General features: G+C 40.2%; 3 protein-coding genes and 1 long non-coding RNA gene across 5 annotated transcripts; 3 read left to right on the top strand and 1 right to left on the bottom strand.

Annotated features, from left to right (window-relative positions):
- The first annotated feature begins 2,031 nt into the window (after positions 1 to 2,031).
- Positions 2,032 to 5,558, top strand: LOC306714484 (sterile alpha motif domain-containing protein 9-like). Its single transcript, XM_079184528.1, has 2 exons — positions 2,032 to 2,047; positions 3,136 to 5,558. The coding sequence occupies exon 2, from the start codon at positions 3,228 to 3,230 to the stop codon at positions 5,289 to 5,291; it is 2,064 nt and encodes a 687-aa protein (XP_079040654.1). The 5' UTR covers positions 2,032 to 2,047; positions 3,136 to 3,227; the 3' UTR covers positions 5,292 to 5,558.
- Positions 5,559 to 6,078: 520 nt separating this feature from the next.
- Positions 6,079 to 11,510, top strand: LOC306714405 (E3 ubiquitin/ISG15 ligase TRIM25). 2 transcript variants are annotated; one of them, XM_079184431.1, is made up of 8 exons: positions 6,079 to 6,357; positions 7,011 to 7,679; positions 7,904 to 8,012; positions 8,690 to 8,785; positions 9,194 to 9,427; positions 9,548 to 9,570; positions 9,813 to 9,961; positions 10,225 to 11,510. In XM_079184431.1, exons 2-8 carry the CDS (start codon positions 7,051 to 7,053, stop codon positions 10,527 to 10,529), a joined length of 1,545 nt encoding a protein of 514 aa, XP_079040557.1. In that variant the 5' UTR covers positions 6,079 to 6,357; positions 7,011 to 7,050; the 3' UTR covers positions 10,530 to 11,510. The 2 variants fall into 2 exon arrangements, with proteins under 2 accessions (XP_079040557.1, XP_079040558.1); XM_079184432.1 differs by having other exon boundaries at positions 10,252 to 11,510.
- A 439-nt stretch (positions 11,511 to 11,949) lies between these two features.
- On the top strand, positions 11,950 to 14,797 carry mrpl48 (mitochondrial ribosomal protein L48). The gene is made up of 8 exons (XM_079185228.1): positions 11,950 to 12,079; positions 12,325 to 12,383; positions 12,762 to 12,793; positions 12,960 to 13,039; positions 13,649 to 13,818; positions 14,058 to 14,160; positions 14,284 to 14,373; positions 14,552 to 14,797. The coding sequence occupies exons 1-8, from the start codon at positions 12,059 to 12,061 to the stop codon at positions 14,627 to 14,629; spliced, it is 633 nt and encodes a 210-aa protein (XP_079041354.1). The 5' UTR covers positions 11,950 to 12,058; the 3' UTR covers positions 14,630 to 14,797.
- A 2,080-nt stretch (positions 14,798 to 16,877) lies between these two features.
- On the bottom strand, positions 16,878 to 22,033 carry LOC306715011. Its single transcript, XR_013767650.1, has 4 exons — positions 21,980 to 22,033; positions 18,789 to 21,524; positions 18,452 to 18,517; positions 16,878 to 18,281 (listed from the first exon to the last, which is right to left on the bottom strand). It is a non-coding gene; the product is annotated as an uncharacterized lncRNA (long non-coding RNA).
- Between the last annotated feature and the right edge of the window lie 250 nt (positions 22,034 to 22,283).

Raw genomic sequence — 22,283 nt, forward strand, 5'->3', positions numbered from 1 at the left:
AAGTGTAGCTTAAGCATCAAAAGTATGTATTATGCAGGCAGAATGACCCATGACAGTGTTATATGATCATGAACTAGAATACAATTACTGATGCATGTAAGAAACATGATGTGAGGGTTTTTAAATGAGTTGATTATAAATGGATTTTATTCCAGATGCCCTGCAGCGGTTGAACAGGAGTTTAAGAGCTAAAAACACAAAAGCAAGTGTCATTTTGGAGGACGAGTTAAACTGGCAACTCAAAAGCTGCTCTTAATAATGGCTTATAATAGCTCTATTAAGTACATGTTTTATTAACCATTAATAGAGTAATTAGTCGCAGCTTATACCTTCATAAAGGGTGCAGTATTTGAAAATGCTGCTATTTTCTTCCCCAGTTGTGCAGAGAAGGACTATAGTGAAGATGACGTTGCTGACGAACTCCGACCTCAAAGATCCAACCGTCCGACATCAACTCTTACAGCAGGTACAGTGAGCAGCTGTGTTTTTTGTTCCATGGGACGCATTGCACCACAGAAGAACAGTTTTCATCTTGTTTTTCTTCCTGTTTTTGTGTTTGTCTTCAGTTTGTGGCAGCTCTTAACTCGCAGGGCTTGACTGACGTCAAGCTGCTCTGGAGGACTTTAAGGAAAGAGCCACAGCCAACAGAGAGAGGTGACGATTCAGAACAAAACTAATTACAGACATTTGACCACATAATTCACCATATATATATATATATATATATATATATATATATATCCTTATTATATAAGGATATCCTTATTCACCTGCTTTGTCTTTTATCAACAGATGCGGACAGATGTGGACAGAACATTTTATAAAACCTCCACTGAGATTTCATTTTCCATCTTAAAATGGAACTAGAGAGAAGATTTGGGAACAAAGACGACAACATTAGTTTTGACCTTTACGTTCCCCGTCAGCACCTAATTCTTAAATGACCTTTTTGTTTATTTGTTTGAATTACAACCTCATAATATAGTGTGTGAATCAGTTTCCTGATTTAGATGTTTTTTCATCACGTCTACATTTTATTCAACAAATGATACGGCGAATGAAATAACAATAAATAAATAAAAAATAACGACATTCAGTTTCCGCGTGTCGTCGATCGACACACAGCTGCGTGATGATCCGCTTCTCTGCTGTCGGATGGAAGCCCTTCCTCGGATGGTTCAAAGCAATCCGAGTGGCTTGTTTCACTTGTAAATGTGGTTAATCAAATGTACGAACCAAATGTGAGCCTCTGTGCCGAAACGTCATCTTGAACGACATGCAGCTGGGTAAAATCCAACCTCCTCAACAACTGGGATCATTCGATTTGAATGAAAGATCACTCGCATAGAAATCCTTTACTTTAATGAAAAGTGTGAAACCAACTACAACTCACTGCAGACGAGTTCTCTATGGATGAAACAAATTATAAATATAAGACATGTTTCATGTAAAATGTTGTCAATATATAGCATCTTCATTAAACTAATACGCTTCTTTAAAATGCTTGATCAGGACATTCAGGAGTCTTCATTACGTTCATAATGCTATGATTGTATACAGTAAACGGTAGTTTCTTTGCAGGTAGTAGACAGGAAATGAACATACTTTATTTGATTCTAACATTTAAGATCCAATATGTGATTATGTTTTTGTTTTTAAAAATAAATTCTGTGTTTTTCATTAGAATTCTTTGGTTGTGACATGAACAGCTGAACAGTGAAGCTGTTTCGTTTTGATTGAAATGAAACATGGAGGAATGCAGGCTTAAGAAGTGGAAAGACATTTACAGGAAAGCATAACGTATATTGTCGCACTTTCATTTCTGTGGAAACATACCTTGAGAGTTAAGTGACGTTGTCCGTGAAGGTTTTATTGGTATTGTTATTAGTTGTCTTCATCACCAGAGGAGCGACAATCAACACAATGAGACTCACCTCAGATTCAAAGTTCAAGAATGTACAGTATGCAGAAGGCGTGACTCAGAGCTGTTCATAAATAAGATCCTCCGGCCCTTTAGTCACAATCACAGCTGCTGGAACTCAAACAGGTAACTACATTTGTGGTTTATTTTTATTTTCTTTTATTTTGAATACTATCAGTGCAAACGTGATTTGAGCAATATCTGTGCTATTATGTTACTGAAGCTAAACAGTCTGTCATGTTATTAATTCTTCATGATCTTCATGATCACGCTGCTGCTGAAACCCAGAAAAACACTTTTTCAGGCCTTTCTTTTCTTTCAATAATTCAAAGTGTTTAACAAACTGTTCAAATGTTACACTTTTTATATTTTTTAATTCTGATTAGTGATGTAATGTTTGGAGCGTTGTTTTTGTTTTCTGTAAGTAACCTGTTTTGTGATATGTGTCGCATCATCAGGAATCTGCAAAAAGACAAAAACAGATTTGACCAGAAAATAGGCAACATCATCAATGTTGGTGCCGGTCAGTAAACATATATATGTATATATATATATATTATATACATATATATGAATATATAAATATATAATATGACATTTTTACTTTAAACTGTCCCACTTTTTAACGAGTCAGCAGTTATAAAAGGGTTTATAAGTTGCTACTAACTTAAATAATGTTTGTGGAATAATTTTGTTATGCTTTTTATATGAGCTTTAAACATTGTAATAAAAAGTAGGCCACAGAAGTGCAACAAACAGTTGTGAGTCATTTGCAACAATTAGTTAATAATTAGTCATGGATAACTGGTTCTTCAAGTCTGCGCTTGTGTTTGTGAATAAGCTGTAAGTAAAGTAGTTTTGGTCCGGATGCCCTGGATCTGTTTCCCTGAACGTAAGATGTCAAATGTGCATTGGATCAAAAAATGTACAGAGAACAGATAGATAAATTAGCATTTTTACTTGATGATGGCACTGGAGAAAAGCTATGGGCATCATCAATATAGTATATTTTATATTTTAATAATCATTAAGATAGAAGAAACAAAAATGTCCACCTCTTGGTAGGAAAAGTCATGGGACATTCATGGCAATCCATCCAATAATAGCTGATATTTCAGAGGCTAGTAGAAACTCTTTAGAAAAGTGCCTTAGAAAGTATTAGACAGTGGTACAACTAAATGATTAACATGGGCTCTTTTTTATCACCTCTTCAGGTGCTTGAATTCTGCTGGACTACCTTTTTGAAGCAGAACCAAAGAGAAACAACAACATTTTCATCTTCCTCCTAAAATCCAAGCTAACCATCATGGAGTTGACATTGGAAATGGAAAGGGTCGCTATGCACTATATACTTTCAAAGTATGTGCAACAAAATCCAATGTCCACCAACACGCAACTGTTCTCTTTTTTGGCGCTGCTGAACGCGTATGTTCCTGAGTCCTACCTCCTGATGTCCGAGTGTCAACAGATCCTTGGACCACCTGATCCGATCCATGGAGGCCCCCCCTTCGAGGAACGAATGGAGCCTTTTACCATCTTTATCAACGAATCCAGTCAGAAATTTATGATTCACCCGATTACTGCACAATGTTCTGTGCAGGTACTAGCTGCCTTAGGGATTTCCAGGAGTGCTACAGTGAAGAACTTGATGTTATCACTTTGTGGAGATCAGCCCCAACCACATATACTCCAGTTCATCAAAGATTTGCTGACAAAGAGAGAATTAGGAGTAAAGGGTAAAGAGAAGTTCTCAAGGTTGATTGAAGATATACGGGAAGAAGAGAATTTCAACAACGCTGTGTCTGTCTTGAAAACTGCATCAGATAAATTCAAACACCGCCACATCTACCCCCAAACCCTTTCCCGTCTCTATTACATCAAAGGACGCAACATTGACTATAACAAAGCTGAAGAATGGGCAAAGAAAGCCATTGAAAGAGCTCCAAACAACTCTTATGTGGCTGACACTCTCGGGCAGGTTTACAAGAATCGTTTCATGAGGGAAGCCTGGCGACTGGAGGATATCTTACGCATGGCACAAGAGGCTTTCAGAGCCTTTAAAGATGTGGAGAGGAAAGCGGACAAAGAAGAGGGCCCAGAAATGAATGACATGGCTGGTACTGTAAGCATTTCAAATTCCTTCAACCACAACGGCCTTTTTGGCTTCATTCAAGTGGCAAAGATAGCCTTTGAGAAACTCAGAGTGGCAAGGTCTCCTCCTTCACAGGAATCCAGGAGTTTCATCCAAAACTTAAAAATGGAAGTTACAGCTAAGTTTGAGTTTTTTGAACGGTACCTAACCTACTCCAAGCCTGACATGAAATCCACAGAGCCACATTACTTCTGGAAGGACGTTGCACTATGTTACGAACTGTACACAGAAAAAGTGGCAGCTAAATCCAGAAGCTTTCCAGGCCTTCTGGATGGTCTGAATCATGGCCTTTTCACGTCAAAGGGAAGACATGCTGGATTTGAGGAGGCCGAGCAAACAGTGTCGGATTTAGAGGAAATCCAAGAAGATTTGAAAACCACCTACGAGGCCGATCCTGCCAATGTCAAAGCAACTGAGAGTTACATCCTCTCCAACATCATCTTGAGCAACAAGATGCACAACTCTCCAAAGCTCAGCCCAGTGAGTGAACTCAAAGCAATAATACACAGTTTCTCGGACACAGACGTGGGGCGTAGAAGCCCTGAGTTTTACCTCATGGCTCTGCTGTTGTTTTGGCCTGAGGAAGAGCCTCAAGTGGTGCAAGATGAGGATGATGAAGAAGTGGAACAACTGGCCACAGAGGACGAGGGGTCAGAAGAAGAAACCTGTGAGGGTGACGACAGCGTCGAGGAACAAGAACCAAGCAGAGAGCCTGAACAACTATCTCTTGACCTCATGTTTGAGCCTGACCTGCAACGGTATGTCACATTCATGGAGAAAGCGTTCGGGAATTCCGATGCCAAGTACCTTCGGGGCCGCTACCATGTGCCTTTGTTTTTTCTGGGGAAGGGCTCCGGACTGAGCAGATGGATCCACAAATCAAGGCTGGATGCAATCGTGGAAAATGAGGTGGATGCTGAGCTAGCTGGTGAACGTGCTGGGAAGAAATGGAGTCGGATCGATGAAAAATGGATCAATGGTGATGTGTGGCGAATCCCAGAAGTTGAAGACATGCTTCTCCCAGTCCGGGTCCAGCTATGCTACACTCCCACGATGCCACAGGAGCATGAGGAAGAGGAAGTGCTTCTTTGTGCTGGAGGGAAGAAAATAAAGGTTAGAGTAGGGGAACCTGCTTCAGCGCTGAGCCCGGGGCTCTTCTATCTGGGCTTCACAATTCAGGGTCCTGTCGTCTTCAAAGTCTGTCTGGACAGTGATTGACAAAAGAACACTTGTTTTCCCGGCATCCCTTTCAATAGTTGCTGAGATATTTATATTGTCCTTGTGCAGTTTTAATGAGTTGTTGGTTGTATTGCTGTTTTCTTCAAATGTATTATGAATGTGTATTCTAACAAAAATCAATGTTTTAAAAGAAATGTGGTGTGAAAATGTCATTGGAAATAATGTGTGCAGTTGTTTTGGCAAAAGAACTTGCAGTGTGATTATTTGCTATTATATACTATTGCATCCCATCTAAAATGCATTAAATGATCAAAAGAAAACAACGTTTCAAAGCCGCTTTATTCTTTTATTTGAATTTGTGTACAGTAGAACATGTGACAACATTCGTGTAACAGCACCCACTTTATGTAGTGGATATTCTGCAAAAGAACTCAAAAAGTGAATGTTATCAAGTATTATTTCAGTATCTTAGACTAGCTAATATTATTTAAAAAAATATGAGCTGCAGTTTTTTATTTAATTTAATTCATTTATTTGTATACTCTTAAGTACACTAAACATCCTGATCCACACTCCATACCAGTTGGTGGCGGTAATGCGCCAATTCATTGTTTGCCAACCGCCAATCAACCTCAATAAAGAAGAAGAAGAAGAAGTAACAGCGCCCACAGTGGTCAACTATTTACAATGAATGTAGGGTATATATTCGGAATTTCCGAGGGGCCCTGAAGGCAGCATTTTCCCCGCATCAACCTGCCCAGCCGGTTCTAGCTAATTAGCCGTTAGTCCGTTTGTCTGTCGCACAGGTGTGTGTGTGTGTGTCGACTCGTCCTTTTGTGTCAACTGCCGCCGAAAACTCCAGATGAGAGACTAACTGCTCCGGTGACTGGAATGTTTCCTCGGGGGAAAAAAAGAAGAGCAGAGCTAACGGGTCGCAACGGTTAACATGTTAACGTTATAGCACGACAGGTGCACCGCGTTTCCGACATTTGATACGTTAGCCTCCTCGTTTGTGACACTAGCTAAGTGTTACTAACTAGATAAGCTTGTACAGCTCGGGAAAATCAGTTGTTTCCACCTTGCACGAGGACATACGTTTGTCCAGGTAAGTAGCCTGCGAGTCTCCTGACAGGGAGGCAAGTTAGCTGACGTCATTTGTTGTTTGACCCGTTGACCTAACGTTAATGTAGCTATAGTTAAATGCGTTGTTGTTACCTGTGTCGTGTCTATAAGGACTGGAAGCCACTGCTGACTACCTAACTGGGATATATTACCACTTTGGGTCTCATTTTAACAACACAGAGCAGGTTGGCAGCTTATCTTGAGGCCATGACCTTTTTAAATAGACTTGTTTACAACAAGCTTAACTGAGCCAGAGGGGTAAAACCGACCTTGTTTTTGGAGGTTGCCTCAAGGCCTGAAGTTTCACTTCTACTTTCATTTGTATCCTTTTGAAAAAGAACATGCAGGAAGTAGCAATGTTGGGTAAATCAGTTTCATAGGCTCTCTATAAGGCAATGTTTACATGGTTACTGAGGCATAATCACATTTAAAGCTTTTTTCTATGATTTACTAATTTGCTGAATATTTTCCAGATAAATACTTTGATTATTACTTATATGAGAAGTCCTAAATGGTGAATATTGAAACTTAAACTCTCCCAGTGATGTGGACTTTTTAATAACGATAATAATCAATAATTAGTTTAGTCCATATAATGAAAAATACCCATCACAATTGTCTTGACTCTACCACCAGCTCCACTCAGCTGTCGGACCTCCCCGGTGTGACTACTGCCATGGCCTCGGCCCAGTCGGAGCAGTCCAGCGTCCTCCAAGAGGAGCTCACCTGCCCGGTGTGCCTGGACTTGTACCGCGACCCCCACTTGCTCCCTTGCGGCCACAACTTCTGCAAGACCTGCCTGGACCGCCTAAAGCGGCAAGCGGATCGAGGTCGCTTCCGCTGCCCGGAGTGCCGCGACAGCCACCGGTGTGGCACCAACTTTCAGAAAAACTTCAAACTCGCCAATATTGCGGACGACTACCGCCACCGCCGCAGAGCCACCACTGCAGCTTTAAAATCCAGAGAGCTGTTGCCGTCTTCTCTGTCGTCGCAGCAAGCCAGAAGTCTGTTTGCTGTTCCTTGTGACTACTGCCCCTCAGTCGCCGCCGAGGCCTCGGGCATCAGTGCATCTTCTTCTTCTTCTGCTACTGTTTCTCAGGAAGACGGCGACAAGCAGCAAGCTGCTGCTGCTGCTGCTGCTGTGTCGATGTTTGCCGTCAAGACGTGTCTGAAGTGTGAGGTGTCGATGTGCCAGGAGCACGTAAAGCCACATCTGGAGCTGCCGGCGTTCCGCGAGCATCCGCTAACGGACCCGATGAACGACCTGTGGAAGAGGAAGTGCCCGGATCACGATGAGATATACAGGTAAGGAGGCACTTGCACTCGAATGTGTTCATATTTTTGAAAAGGTGGGTCTGAAATTCAGTTTTTCTTCAATGCCACGAAGACTTGATCTATTGTTACTGCGATCAATCATCCACATGTTGGCCCACAAATATCGAATGAAACGATATACAAGACTGTATTTCAAGATCTGTCATTTACACTGTTCATCTGAATCCTGATTTTTATTTTGTATGCAACTCCAGATATTACTGCATGGACGACAAGATGTGCGTGTGCAACGCTTGCACCATAGAAGGAGGACACTCGGGACACACAATCAAGACCCTGAAAAACACCATGAAAGATCTAAAGGTGCACTTTTTATTGTCTTCATGGTCTGAAAGCTGCATTATTATGTTAAAAAGACTCCCTGTTTTTAGGAGCATTGTATTCAGAAATAAATGTGTAGGAACTCCGTGTTTTGTTTCACCACCGTCTGATTGTTTTGCTCACACAAAGTCTTGTGATGAGTCTGGAATCCTCATGAATGAATATTGTCAGTGGTTGTTGTTGTAGTAGTGTGTGTGTCTGTGTGTGTGTGTGTGTGTATGGCTGCGTGGAGATGAATGAAAGGGTCACATGACTCTGGTCTCTATAGGAGAGTTAAATCCACTTCCTGTGCCTCCATTCTTCTGAACAGAGTGTGAAGTTGAGAGGCTTCCAGTTCATTACCCAGAAACCCGTTGAATTCAACATATGAGTTCGGTGGTCTTTTCAATCAAACTTAATTAATATTTTATTCATTTCAACCGTAATGCAGAAGGCTTTCATTCACAGGAAATGCATAAAAGGGAACAAAGTAATTCATGACTTTTGAAAGCCATCATAAGCGGCACTGAAACAAGTATTTGTCATTGGAACAACAAGCAATCAATCGCACGTTAAACCCCGACACTTGACAGATTTGTGTTTTTTGGAATATTTCAAATCTTACAATCTCGTTGTGACATCATTGTCATGGAGCACTTTGCCTCCTCGTGGTGTTCCAGGGCTCTCTGGATAAGCAGCTGTACCGGGTGGAGACCAAGTACAGCATGGCCGAGAAGAAACTTCAGGAGCAGAAGGAGAAGGAGAGGCAGGATAAGGTGAGAAGGCCGACGAATCTTGAGACGGCGGAATATTGTTGTGGTCGTTCCAGGTTTTCAGCACCATGGACAGCAACAATACGGTGCTCTGAGTAGTTGTGTGTTTGTAGGAGACGTCTAAAACACTGAAGACCTCTATTATTCAGGTAGTAAAATGTTCCCTGCAGCTTCAATAACTTGACTGTGTTACGTTAACTGCACTCGAGAAAGTAAGTACAAATGTAATCATTAATTGTGGTTTAAATGGGGACATTTTTGTCCTTTAAGGGTTTGATTGGCTCTCTTTTGGCTACATCATTTATTACAGACTTATTGTCGGGGCAAACTACAAAAAAAGCACGACGGTTAATCCCGATAACGTCCCGTGTTCTTCCTCTTTTCCTCCTCCTCCTCGCCTCCCTCATCTAGAAGTTCATGGACGACTCTGAGCAGTGCTTGAACCGTCTGGGGGAGGAGATGAAGGCCAAAGTACTCCGCTTTGTCAGCAGATTGCGAGCGTGCGCCCGCAGTCATTGTGACGCGAACGGGCCGGCGATTCAGAAGAACATCTCCAGGATCTGCCAGGACCAGGCCCGTCTGCAGGAGGTCCGCTGTGGCATCGAGAGCCTCATGCAGGAGAGCGACCCTTTCCGCTTCATTGAGGTGAGAGCACATTTATTCCCAGTCAACCTCGCCCATTGAGCATAGAATTACACCAATGTATTACTACTAGTTATTTATATGTAAATCCACTAACTTCTGTTGTTTTTGTCCGTTTTTCAGGCATACAAGACAACAGGAAAACAGTAAGTACTGCTTTTATATTCAATAACTCACAATTCATTTCATTAGCGATTAATCCACAGATGATTTCCTCCATTGATTGTTTAATTGTTCTGTTTATTAAATGTCAGAAAATAGTTTAAAGGGAGAATAGACAACATTTCCCAGAGCTCAATGTGATCAGTTTTGAAAAAAGGACAAACTATTAATGAATTATCTAAATAAATGCACTTCCTGTTTATTAATGTGGTGCGTGTGCTTTTAGGTGCCGTAGGAAGCTGAGAAAAAACATGTTCTACCCAGAATACGTGGACACGGAGACGGAGGTTCTCGGTGTGATGATGGAAGAAGAGATGAGGAAGTTCCTTGATGAGGAACTACCGTGTCACATTGTGGCTGCCATTAATTCCGTCTGTAAGGAGTTTTCGTTTTTCTTTTAATGTCACTTTGAGCGTCACGCTGTCTGCTACATGCTAACGCTATTTCATAGAGAGGTGTTGATTCAACTTTTCATTTTGCAGGCTGTTAACTGTGTTGCATCACAAAGCGGGGTGTGTTTCTGTTATTTAGTCTACCCTCATGCAATGCGGATCCCACACAAATGTGGTGGACAAAATAGTGGAAACGGCAACAACACCTCTCTAAAATATCCAATCAGATTTTTTTGATTCTGTCAGGTCCATTATCATCAGGTCATCTTTCAGATCTCCAGGAGGAGGAGGAGCAGGGGGAGAACGAAGAAGAGGCTGTGGAGGAGGAGGAAGAGGAGGAGGAGGACGATGACGACCTGGATGACAGCAGCGTGGAGGAAATGAGGAGCGAGGGGGAGGAGGAGGAAGACGAGGAGGAGGAGGACGAAGACGACGAGGAGGAAGGACGTGTCCCGAGTGAGCTGGCTGACGATCTTTACAGCCCGGAGGAGGAGGACGAGGAGGAGGAGGAAGACGATGAGGAAGAGGACGAGGAAGAGCAAGGAATTTAACTTGGGACCGGATTTCTATACATATATTTTTACAGTCATTAAAGCACTTTGGACAGATGTTAAGGTTGTAACATCTGTTTCGGTGTCGCACTCATCGATTCGAATGTCCGATGTACAGTTCAGGACTCGAGCAGCTGCCACGTTTTGCCTCAAACCCCTTCGACAATATTGTGAGACGACACAGCTGGATGATAACAGAGCTTCGACACAGCTGGATTTAAAACTGACACACAGCTGAACTCAACTACGGTGCTTCATAGTAGAAGACGTTTGCTGTATTCGTCAACACACGGATGTGAATGTATAATGAAAGAATGTGGCTGGAGGACTCGGAACACCTCAAACTGAATTTGGCGAAACCCTCTGCATGTCTTTGATGCCAGATTTTCTACCATGTTCACCTGCATTTTTATATACAACAGGTGCTAGGTAGAGAGAGCTTCTGAAGTAACTTTCCAAGCATACAGAGGAAGATGTTTGGATTCCTGGAGTTTCCCAGTTTTCCATCACCACAGAAAGCCTTTTGACCGACATCCGTAAACAGGCCGACATATTCGACCTGAAGGAGTCCTGCGCGTAAGGATTGTTGTGATTGTTTCATTCATGCTACAGTTAAACATTGCAAGCCAAAGAGTAAGGATGTGTGTGTGTGTGTGCATGCATGATACTTTTAAAAGTTTTGTTTGCTTAGCATGACATTAGAAAAATTAATGCAATGTTTTAATAACAGTCAACGTAGGCTATATGATGACTTTGCTTTTCATAGTTGTGCTTTAAAAGCAGTTAATGCATTGTTTTAAAAGGTCCTATGCACAGTTCATACATTATTCTCAAAATAGCAGTTTCAGGTGATGAGGAATTTTGCACTTTACTACAAAAATGCTACGTAAGACCTGAAATATTTGAATGTTTTTTTTGTTGATACGAGTGATTTTGTGAGGGGCCAAACTGAAATGATGAATCCATAATATTAATAATAATAAAGCCTGTTGAAATGTGTAAAGTTGACTAGCTGTCGTTTTTTGGAAATATGACAAATGCAAGAAAATACATCAAACATAGAGCTGGGAAATAAAGCAGTAATAGATAGATTTTGATTTATAAAAAGTGTTTTTAAGAAGGATATTCTCATTTAATTTAAAGAACGATTATAGAGTAATAGGAGATTGTCAGAGTCATCAGTCTCGTATAACAGCGTTATTTTCCACCGTTTCTTACCAAACATTCCCTACATCTTTACACGCAGAAATACGCAACATATAAAAAATTACACGCATAACGTGTCGCTTTAATACAAATATGAACAAAGCCCCAAATATCATTCACCTCCCGGAACCTTTGTTCTGATGTTTGCATACCACGGACATAAAATAGGACGGAATACCCGGAAGTCCTCACCGGAAACTTATAGTGAGTACTTCCGGGGTCAGTAGCGACAGTCGGTGTGCGTGTGTTTTGAATGTTTTAACTGTAATTACATGTAAACAGTGCGTGTTTTCCATCACAGACCGACAGAGAGAGGCTGAGCTATGAACACCGTCTTTCGAAAGGTATATTATTATTATTTATTTTTGTTTTCTCTCCGCTAAATGTTACGTTTTTCCCCCACAGAGGTCATAGCTGCAGCTCTGATAGTCAACCAATCCACATGTTTATGTTACAATAACAGTCCGAGTTTAACTGTTTAGTCTTTGCATGTTTGCGAGCTCGTGTGCAGATTCAACTTGAACTCACCTACCGATAATGTTGAGAAGCGTGTGCTGTATAGAAGCTGATTTCATTCTGTGTTCTTCAGTTGCAGGTGTCTGTCACGCAACAGGCGTTTGTGTTGAACCAAGCACTTACATTATGTCGGTAAGTCTTTGCATTACTTTATATAATAAAGCCTTCAGTTAGCCATGCAAAAAAAAGAAGAAGAAGAGGATTATTATTATTGGGTATTATTTTCACACCTTTGGCCATTTTTCTTCTGTTAGTTATGACATTTTATGCAACAAAGTAACCGCAGAGTCAGGAAGGTATCAACATCACTCCAACATGATGATCAGACGAGTTGTAAACAAGCACACATTTTTATCTGATGGAAAAATATATACTTGCAATACAAATACTTTTGATTAACCGGTTAGCCACAAGAATGCAGATTATTAACTTTTTGCCTTGTAGGTCCTAAAGTGACATTGGTGATATGAATCCTCTCTTTCTGACTCACACTTCCTGTTTTATTTAAAGGGCCACACCATCCGTCCAGCATCCTGTTTGGAGTGAGTATTTCAAAGACCATTATGAATGAAACACTTTGTCCTTTGCATGTAAAATACTGTATTTGTATTGCTGCTATCGGACATTCTCTCGCCTGTTAAATGTATCCTGGTGGGTAGCATGTTTGTACAGAATGTTTCCATTGACACATTTTCTTTTTATTCTCAGCTTCTGTAAACGAAAGACAATACAAAACCATGCCGACACACGGGATCGGGAGGTGGAGACATCTTTTACCTAGAGAAGCGGTGAGACTCTTAACACCCATCTTCTGCACACTCTGCCTCTTGATGAGCTGAGATCAGGCAGAATACTTTGAGAGGATGCAGTTACCAAAAGGCCAGATTTCCCCGCTGTATTAATATCACTTCTGATCGCTGACTTTGTTTTTGACAATTTACATTTGCAAAGTCAAAAGTTCAGTTTATTCACCCATAAAAACATGGAAATTACAGAAATCACTTAATTTTCAACCAACAGTGACACACAAAGGGTGGAAAATTACATAGAAATAGAATCATAGAAGAGAATTACATAAAACTGACAAGTACTCACTCAAAACTAGTTGAGGCAGCATTAATTCTGACTATGTATTAGATTCATAGACATGCAGCTGATGGTGAGTTTTAAGAGCGCCCTCTGCTGGACCTCAACACAAACTACTACAACTGATCTGTTGGGCTTCTAGACTGTACATTTTCATATAAAAATGTTTGAGTATTTTATTTATTCCCATGTTCAAACTGAATTTTGATTGAAAAAGCGACAGCCCTACTTTACCGTATGTCCAATCTGGACCAGAAGAAATGTAAATGTCTGTTGCAGTGTCTCATGTTTTAGTTGTTATTATTTTTTAGCCAAAGAAGAAGAAAGACCGCCACCAGATGAAGGAGATCCTGGCAGAGACGGACACAGCGTACGGGACTCTGAACGTGAAGGTGTCGGGTTACGACATGACGTTGGTGGAGCACTACTCCCAATACATCCACAACCTCTGCAACCGGCTCGGCATCAAAGTGGCAGAAAGGTGAGGGTATTCAGAAAAACACGACTTTATTTATTATGTTTGGCTCAGTTATGGAATACTGTTGTAACTGATGTGTTTTACTGTATGTTTTAGCAGAAGATGATTGTTTTTATAACTATATGAATCAAGTAATTTCACACACTTGCACTCGAAACAGCACCAGAAATCAAAAACCTTCAAACGTGTCCCTGTCGTCTTTGCAGCGCAGTCGAATCTCAATCGTTGTGTTTCTCATGCAGCTATGCTTTGCCGACCAACACCACAGAAGTCATGCTGATGCAGGAGCAAGGCACCAAGATGTTAGTTGACTCCGTCCTGAAGACTCACTCACGAGTCGTCCAGGTAAATCCGATCTGCTTCAAGTTTCCCCTTTCGCCCAGAAGTGCTGTATTTTCTGTACTAGTTCTCCTGAGGAGCTGTGATGACCCGACCGGTGAACTGTGTTTCATTCGTCCGTTGGTCTAGTTGAGCAGTCTGAACGCCACAGCGTGTCCCGTGTTCATAGACGTCCTTTTGAAGAACCAACCAGAGGGAGTTCAGCTCTCTGTGCAGGAGGTGAGTTCATCTCTGCCACATTATACTTTTGGACACCCGAAACATTCCACCTGATATGTCAGGATTTTTGTGTGCAAGGATATTATTATTTTGGTCACGTGAACAAGAACCCAAATTAAAGACACAGATACGTTTAACTTTAACGCGTATGTAAAGATCTTCCTGTTTTCCCTCTCAGCACACCGAGGCCGATTTCCACGCGCGGTTCAAGGGCCGTCCGGAGCTGGAGGGGCTGATGGCTCAGATTGGCCATTAAGACCCGTGACAGTCTCAAGTCTGATCTTCACAGAGGATCCGCCTCGTTTACCTGTTTTTCTTTATTTATTCTCTGGCATTTCTTAACTGAACGCCATCAAAGGTGATCATTTGCATGAAATGTAAAAACTGTTCGTTTGTGACCTCTGGAAAATAAAACCCTCTATTTTTTTCCAATTTAAGTCTTTGTCGTTTTTAATGCTTCAATTGTGTTCCTTTTAGAGTAAATGTGCGCAAAAAATGTAAAGAAAAGTAGTCTGGACTGCACCTATATAGCGCTTTCCTACCTTAACACACAGTTATGCTATACTCTGACTTCTTTCTCTTTTAATGCGAGATAGGAAACGAGGAACTATGGTTTCAAATAATTTCCTCTGAAGTGTCCCGTGAAGCGATGTCCATTTCTGATGAAGGCGGCGGCGATCACAGCTGGATCAGCTGTCGGTCGGCTTTAACAGCTGGAGAGACTTTTGAGGGAGTTTTTGTCTGCACACATGCTCATTAAATATGATTATGGTTTCTCTTGAACGCTGAAATCAATTCATTAGACATTAGAACTATTCATTAGTTTTGGGGGGGGACTGAAATGACATAACTCATCAAACCCGGCACTCAGGAATGATCAGCCTCACGTGACTGAATGGAAATGACGGTAAATGATGTAAAAAGTGTTCAGTCTCTCCAGCTTTCTCTGACTTTACATGTATCCATAATAGAAGTAATTGAAGGAAATATCAGATCATGAAAAGACAATTCTTACTAATAAATGAAGAAAGTTGTTTGTGGTCCTTTTGTTTTGAATATATATTTTAACCAGATTGGGAATCAGAAAACAAATCAAATACAAAAGTTGAGTTTTATCTGTGATCTGTCTTCACTCTGGTGTGAAACTCAAGTGATGTTGAGAAAAATCAGATCAGTCCAATCACATAACTGATGAAAAATAAGGGGGCGTGTCAGCCAAGAAAACATTTCCTGGAAGGCTGCTCTCGTGCATCCTCGCTCATAGCTCCTCAGAGCAGAAATAAGAGCTTTCAGACGGACGTCGATATGGCGACGCAGAACAACGACCGGTTCAATCGAAGATCGAGGAGCGAAGTAATGACAAATAAGAGACTAGGGTTTTCACGTTTTTCAACGTACTGTATTAAGACTTTCTTTACATTTTTTCGATATACTATACTATGACTTTTTCACTTTTTTTGACATGTTATATTATGACGTTTTTTGATAAACTATGACTTTTTTCACCTTTTTCAACATACTATGCTGTGACTTTTTCACTTATTTCGACATGCTATTCTATGACTTTTTTTTTCTTTTTTCGACTAGCTATACTACAACTTTTTCACTTTTTTTGACATGCTATATTATGACATTTTTCGAAATACTATATTGTGACTTTTTTCACTTTTTTCGACATACTAGACTATTACTCTTTCACTTTTTTTGACGAGCTATACTATGACTTTTTTCACTTTTCGACATGCTATACTTTAAAAAAAAAATTTCAATATGCTTTACTATGAATTTGTTTCACTTTCTTCGACATACTATACTGACTTTTTCCGACATGCTATACTATGACTTTTTTTTTCTTTTTTGCTATACTTTGACTTTAAACATTTTTTTTCGACATGCTATACTATAAATCTTTTTTCTTTTTTCGACATGCTATACTATGACTTTCACTTTTTTTGACATGCTATACTATGACTTTCACTTTTTTTGACATGCTATATTATGACTTTCACTTTTTTTGACATGCTATACTATGACTTTCACTTTTTTTGACATGCTATACTATGACTTTCACTTTTTTTGACATAATACACTGACTTTTTTCACTTTTTTCGACATACTTTACTCTTTCACTTTTTTCGACTAGCTATACTATGACTTTTTTAAAATAATTTTGACATGCTATAGTATGAATTCCTTTTTCTTTTTTCGACATGCTATACTTTGACATTTTTCACTTTTTTCAAGCAAACGGCTGACTTCCAATAGTTCTACAGTCTTGTTACCTGTGCTTTGATAAATCAATGTCACATTATTCTGGTTTAACCATTTAGCTGAAGGGACCCTGTTGATTTTTTGGTAAAACAAAAACAAACAAACCAGCCTTCAATATTTTCATTAATAATCTAACATTTAGTCAAGCTCTTTAGCAACATGTTTTCTTGTCGTCAAGCTTCCTACTGAACTGCTTGATTACTCTAAAGTTAATAATTCAAACAAGTCAAGTGGAGTTCAATAGGTTTACTGCAAGTTAAAACAGATTACATGTAAATCATGCTGATCCATGGAGCAACTGGATTTAGACTGAGAAAATACATACATTCATAAAATTCAAAATAAGTTTCAATAAGCTCCTGCGCTTGCGGGGGAGAACATACCCCCAAAACATTTTGTTTCTGTTCCATATTCAATATGGTATCTTATCTAGTGCCTCTAAATCCCTCCCATACATTTTCCCATTCAAGCCCCATTCTATGATACTGGTGCTTTGGCCACCAACAGCCCCATACAGTTCTCTGTTAATTGCATTCACCAGGCTTTCCATCCTTCCCCCTATCTTTTTGCAGAGACAGGTTTTTCACAACTTATTTCTGTGGGAGTGAGAAGAGAAGAGCCTCTCGAAGCCACAGTGAGGATGCAATTTAATGAAAATCTCTGCACACCCCAACCTGCCCTGCACACACACAGAGGAGCTGCACAGGCCAGTGATCTAACATTGTATGTAGATATTATAAAATAAAAGCAGTGAAAACAAAAAGTATGTGCTAAAAAACGAGTTAATATATTGACTGATTATTGGTTATGCATTATTATATACTCCACATTCTTACAAATTTACTTTTTTTGACACCGTAGGTGGAGCTCTGCCCAGTTCTTGGCTAGATGAAGAAGACAAATCTACGCTTAAAAGCTTTGTAACAGTCATAGACAATTCAAACATCATTTAAACAAGAGTATAAAAAAGGCACCTATGTGTATCCTTTACATTGGGTTTGCTTGACCCATGTCGCTATTTTCCACTGAGAGTACATCTTTCTTTGGTTGTTGCTTCATAAATGAAGCAACAATGGCTCTGTGAAGATGACCCGCTCCCTTTTTAGATATAAACGTCCCATTCTAATGTAACAAAAACGATTCACAATTTCAGGTGATTATACACTAAAGAAAACATACTTTTTAATATTATATTCCATTTCTCCAATAGATCCCCCTAAATGCTACACACCGTTCCTTTAACAAAGTTACTCTTTTCATCTAAACAAAAAGTGTTTTCCTGTTTGATGGATAACATTGTGTCCAGTGACCGTTGTGTCAAATGCCCACTTATTGTCCATAGCTACAGCAATTCTTTTTACTTTTACGCTTTGTTCCTTTACTCAGATCCCTCAAGCTCAGCGATGAGAGGCCTCATACTTCTCATCCTTTTTAGGATTTCATAGAGTGCGTCTTTGCCACCTAAAGTCAAACACTGAAGAATGCCACTCATCTGGTCTTGTGTGTTGTTTAAAGATCTCAAAGTCTCATAGTTCTCTTCTGAGATCCATCCCCATCCTTGAGCTTATCCAGGATGGCTCCTGTACCGCTCCCTCGGTTTATCAGATCTGTCTGATGGCGATCCACAAAATGCTGACCTGAAGCAGGAAAATAAAAGCAAAGCAAGCGAACAGTGAATACTAGAAGTTGTTACAGTCATATGTAGACATTTTAACCCAAGGAACAGAAAAAAAGCAGAACATAATCATTTTCGAGACCACTTCTTATCATTTCTCAATCCTAATTTGTATTTATGCATATTACTTACCTCCAGTGGTATCTTCTGGTTTTATTTGTTCGGGTTCTGAGCTATTCATCCCTGAGATTTCTTCTGCTGCACAGTTTAATGGAATGAGATTTAATTAGTGGTGCACACAGAAATGAAAAATAACATTTTAAAAAGAGTCAACAGCAAAGTTTATCTAAAAAAACAAGCTATTCTGGATAATCTTTTTTTGAACATTTTCTGATATTCAAATTTAAAATATACACACAAGTTTTTATGTATTTTCAGAAGCAACACTTCTGTAAAAAAACACATTAGACTAAAGCCTGAAACTACTGCCAGGTAGATGTTTAATTATGCTTAGGTTATAGTATATTACCCTTCTTATCCTTGGCTGCAGGTTTTGTCTGGATGGCAAAGGCTACAGGACCTTTGATGGTAAATCCGAGGTAAAAGGAAACTTGCCGTGGTCTCCAGAGGAGGTTTTGGCGGTTTGCATCCACCTCAATCACTACGTCACCAATAGTTGCATAGACTCTGTAGTTTCGTACCACTCCTTCAACTTTGACAAGGCGTGCTTGGACCTCGGGATGTTGGAAAATCTTCTCTTTGCTCCAGTTGTGGCCCCAATCTTGTTTTGTTTCCTCATTTTGCTCTAGAAACAAATTTTCGATGACCTTTCTGTGAACAATTCTGTTCAGGTCTTCACCATCTCCAATGAAAAACAAGGGGCGGAGGTACCTCGATCGAAAGTGTATCCTATATGCAACTTCATAAGATCGGTGCATTCGTCGAATTAATTCATTGAGGTCAAGGACACATTTGGCTTCACTGCCTGTAGGCCAGCACAGGAGGAGGGCTAACATGTGGAGCTCAGGTGAATCATTGGGGATCTGAGGCATTTTCTGTTTGAATGCAGCTAAATGTTTGCAATCAGAAGGAACTATTGCTCCCATATTTCTTAACATGATGTGAGCGAGGATGTAGTTGACCAGAGCTGTGACTGTATCTTTCTGAAGAAAGATTTCTTCCCACCATGTAGTTATTTCTTTCAGGTCTGATTCAGTGCATTCTCTGTCAAGACATGAGAGTACTCCAGCCGAGGTGTCCGCTAGGTTTTGTTTGAGCTTCTGGATGAGATCGGCGCCTTTTTGTTTGAAATCTTTGGATGGGGAGTTTCCAACAAAGTTCCTGTAGCACTTTGAGGTGTCTTCTGAAATGTACGCGGGATCATCTTTCATGTCAGGCTTCGAATAAGTGAGATATTTATCGAAGAATGCACATTTTCTCTCAATCTCATCTCTGAGGCTGTTTATCAGATCGTTAAATCTGAAGAGTTCGTTGTCTCCAAGTGATTCCAGGACAGAGCCCAAGGACACATTCTTTGTAAGAACTTCTCTCCAAGTATCGTTCTGACTGACAAGTAGATCATACACAAGGTTGCAGACCTCCACATAACCAAACTGCCCTCTGATGTTAAAAACACTCGAGACTTTGGTATTGCCATCTCCTCTCATTTCCATCCCACGTTCATTTTCAGCAAGTCTTTCTTCATCTTTGAAAGCTTTAATGGCCTTTGATGCCAGTTGCAAAATTTCTCTTGGTTTGGCATGATGCTTTTTGTTCTTCAAATGGTTCTTATGGACCTGGCCCAGTGTATCAGCAACAAAGGAATTTTGAGGATCTCTTCGCTTTGCTATATTTGCCCACATTTCAGCCTGATTGTACTGTTTCAGTTCTGTGTAATAAAAACGAGCAAGCGCTTGTGGAAAAAATGGATTTTCATGAAACAAATTTGACGCCTCCTTTAGAACTGACTCACTCTTTTTATTGTCCTCAATCTTTTGAATATCTAGAATGAGCCTCGAATACCTTTCTACAAACTCTGTTCCATTGATTGGATCCTCTTCTCTTTCTCTCTTGGTGAGCATGTCTTTGATGAAACCAACCAAAAATGGAGGGGTCTCATCTGTGCACAAATAAGTCAACAAGTTTCTTGCTGTGTCACTTCTGGTCACACCGGACATAGTCATCAATTCAGTACAACGCTGTGCTATCATAGGGTGAGCCATGCAGACTTTTTTTTCAGATCTTTTATCTTGTTGGAACGTGATGATGAGATGGCTGAAGGGCTCCATCCTGTCCTCCAGTGAAAAGTCTCCGTGGCTGTAGTCGTCATGTTTGAAGAAGTCCATGCACTGGGACTCCAGGAGAAATGAGCCTGGTACATAGGCATTGAGCAGGGATAAGAAGGCAGCAAGCTGTGTCTTCTGTGGTATATCGGCTTTTTCGGTGGTTTTGAAAACAGAACATGCCTCTTGGATGTAAGCCTGAGAGAAATTAGTTTGCATTATGTTAAAGCCGTGGAATTGTTTGTGTTTATCACTGTACCTTGTGCTCAGTTCTTTCTTTTTCTCATCAAATTTTTGCTTCTCTTCTTCAGAAAGTACTTTTTGTAGGACGATATGGTCACTCTGTTGAACCGCATCCTTTCTTACACAGTTGAGTAAAATAACCACAGGCATTTTGGAGGCATGTATCTTCTGCTCAGCAATCGTCATCTTAATGCTGTCTTCCAGTTCTTTCTTAATCTTCTCATCATTCACCAACAGCAGCACAGTGTTGTGTTTGCGTCGACTGCCTGCTGTGAAAAGCTGGACTACCTCCTCTGCAACCTTTGAGATGTCTGAGGTTGAGCCCGTTAAAACAGCGCTCCTGAAGGTTTTCCTCAAGTCCCACAACACCTTCATGGCCAGCGTGGTTCCCCCACATCCTGGCTGGTGGAACAGTTTAACAGTTGATATTCCTGGGCGTGTTGAATTTTGGTGAATTTTATCCACAAGTGTGTTGTATCCATCTCGTTTAATGAAGGGAGTTCCAGTGCCCCCTGACTCTCTCTGTTCACTAATGTGAAAGTTCAACCATTCGGGTGGGGCCCCTCTGTAAAAGTTTTCCTCTGTCTGTTGAAGAAGTTCTGGAGAGAAAGACTCTCCTTCGAACTGATTTGCATAGAGAACATCCAACAGTGAGAGGGAACGATTGATTTCTAATGTTCCACTTTTAGGAGTGGACAGGGCTGGTCCACTTGCCATCTCAGACTTTTAGTTTCTTGTACCTTAATGAATGTCAAAAAAACAAAAAACAAAAGTCGAAAAGAAAAGTATGTTATGAATTCAGAACCTTCGTAGATTATGGGTTTATATCATTGACATAATGCAACCGAAATTATCACAACACACACACACACACACACACACACACACACACACACACACACACACACACACACACACACACACACACACACACACACACACACACGTAATGTATATATACTATCTATCTATCTATCTATCTATCTATCTATCTATCTATCTATCTATCTATCCATCTATATAGGACAAAAATATATGAAGGAAATTAAGTGAAAGTAATAGTTATTAGTATAAAATTGTAAAAATGTAAAAAGTAGCCACAATAGCCACAGTACAAGGAGTAAAACAATAATAACCTTTCTGACTACTGTGCATGGCGTCTTAAGATATTATTAAGTATTAAAATTGTTCTTACCTTTTTCCAAATGATGCAGAAGTCCTGTGAACATGTCATGCACTACATTGTGAATGATAACTACTGAAACCTGAAGGGTGTCAGAGGTACATATATGTCACATGCCACACCCAGAATGGGTGCGATTACAGAGAGGTATGTGAAGCTGTGAATGCCAGATAAAGTTATTATTGTATTACTATTGTTGTGATCAAACTGTTTGTCGCGGTCATTCAAGGTTTCATTTGCTTCCTTCTTAAAAATAAGGCAAATAAAGAAGTTGAATGAATGAAATCTTGTAGATTTGGCCTTGTGGATGACAAAT

This window comes from Pholis gunnellus (assembly GCF_910591455.1).
Source record: "Pholis gunnellus genome assembly, chromosome: 23".
NCBI lineage: Eukaryota > Metazoa > Chordata > Actinopteri > Perciformes > Pholidae > Pholis > Pholis gunnellus.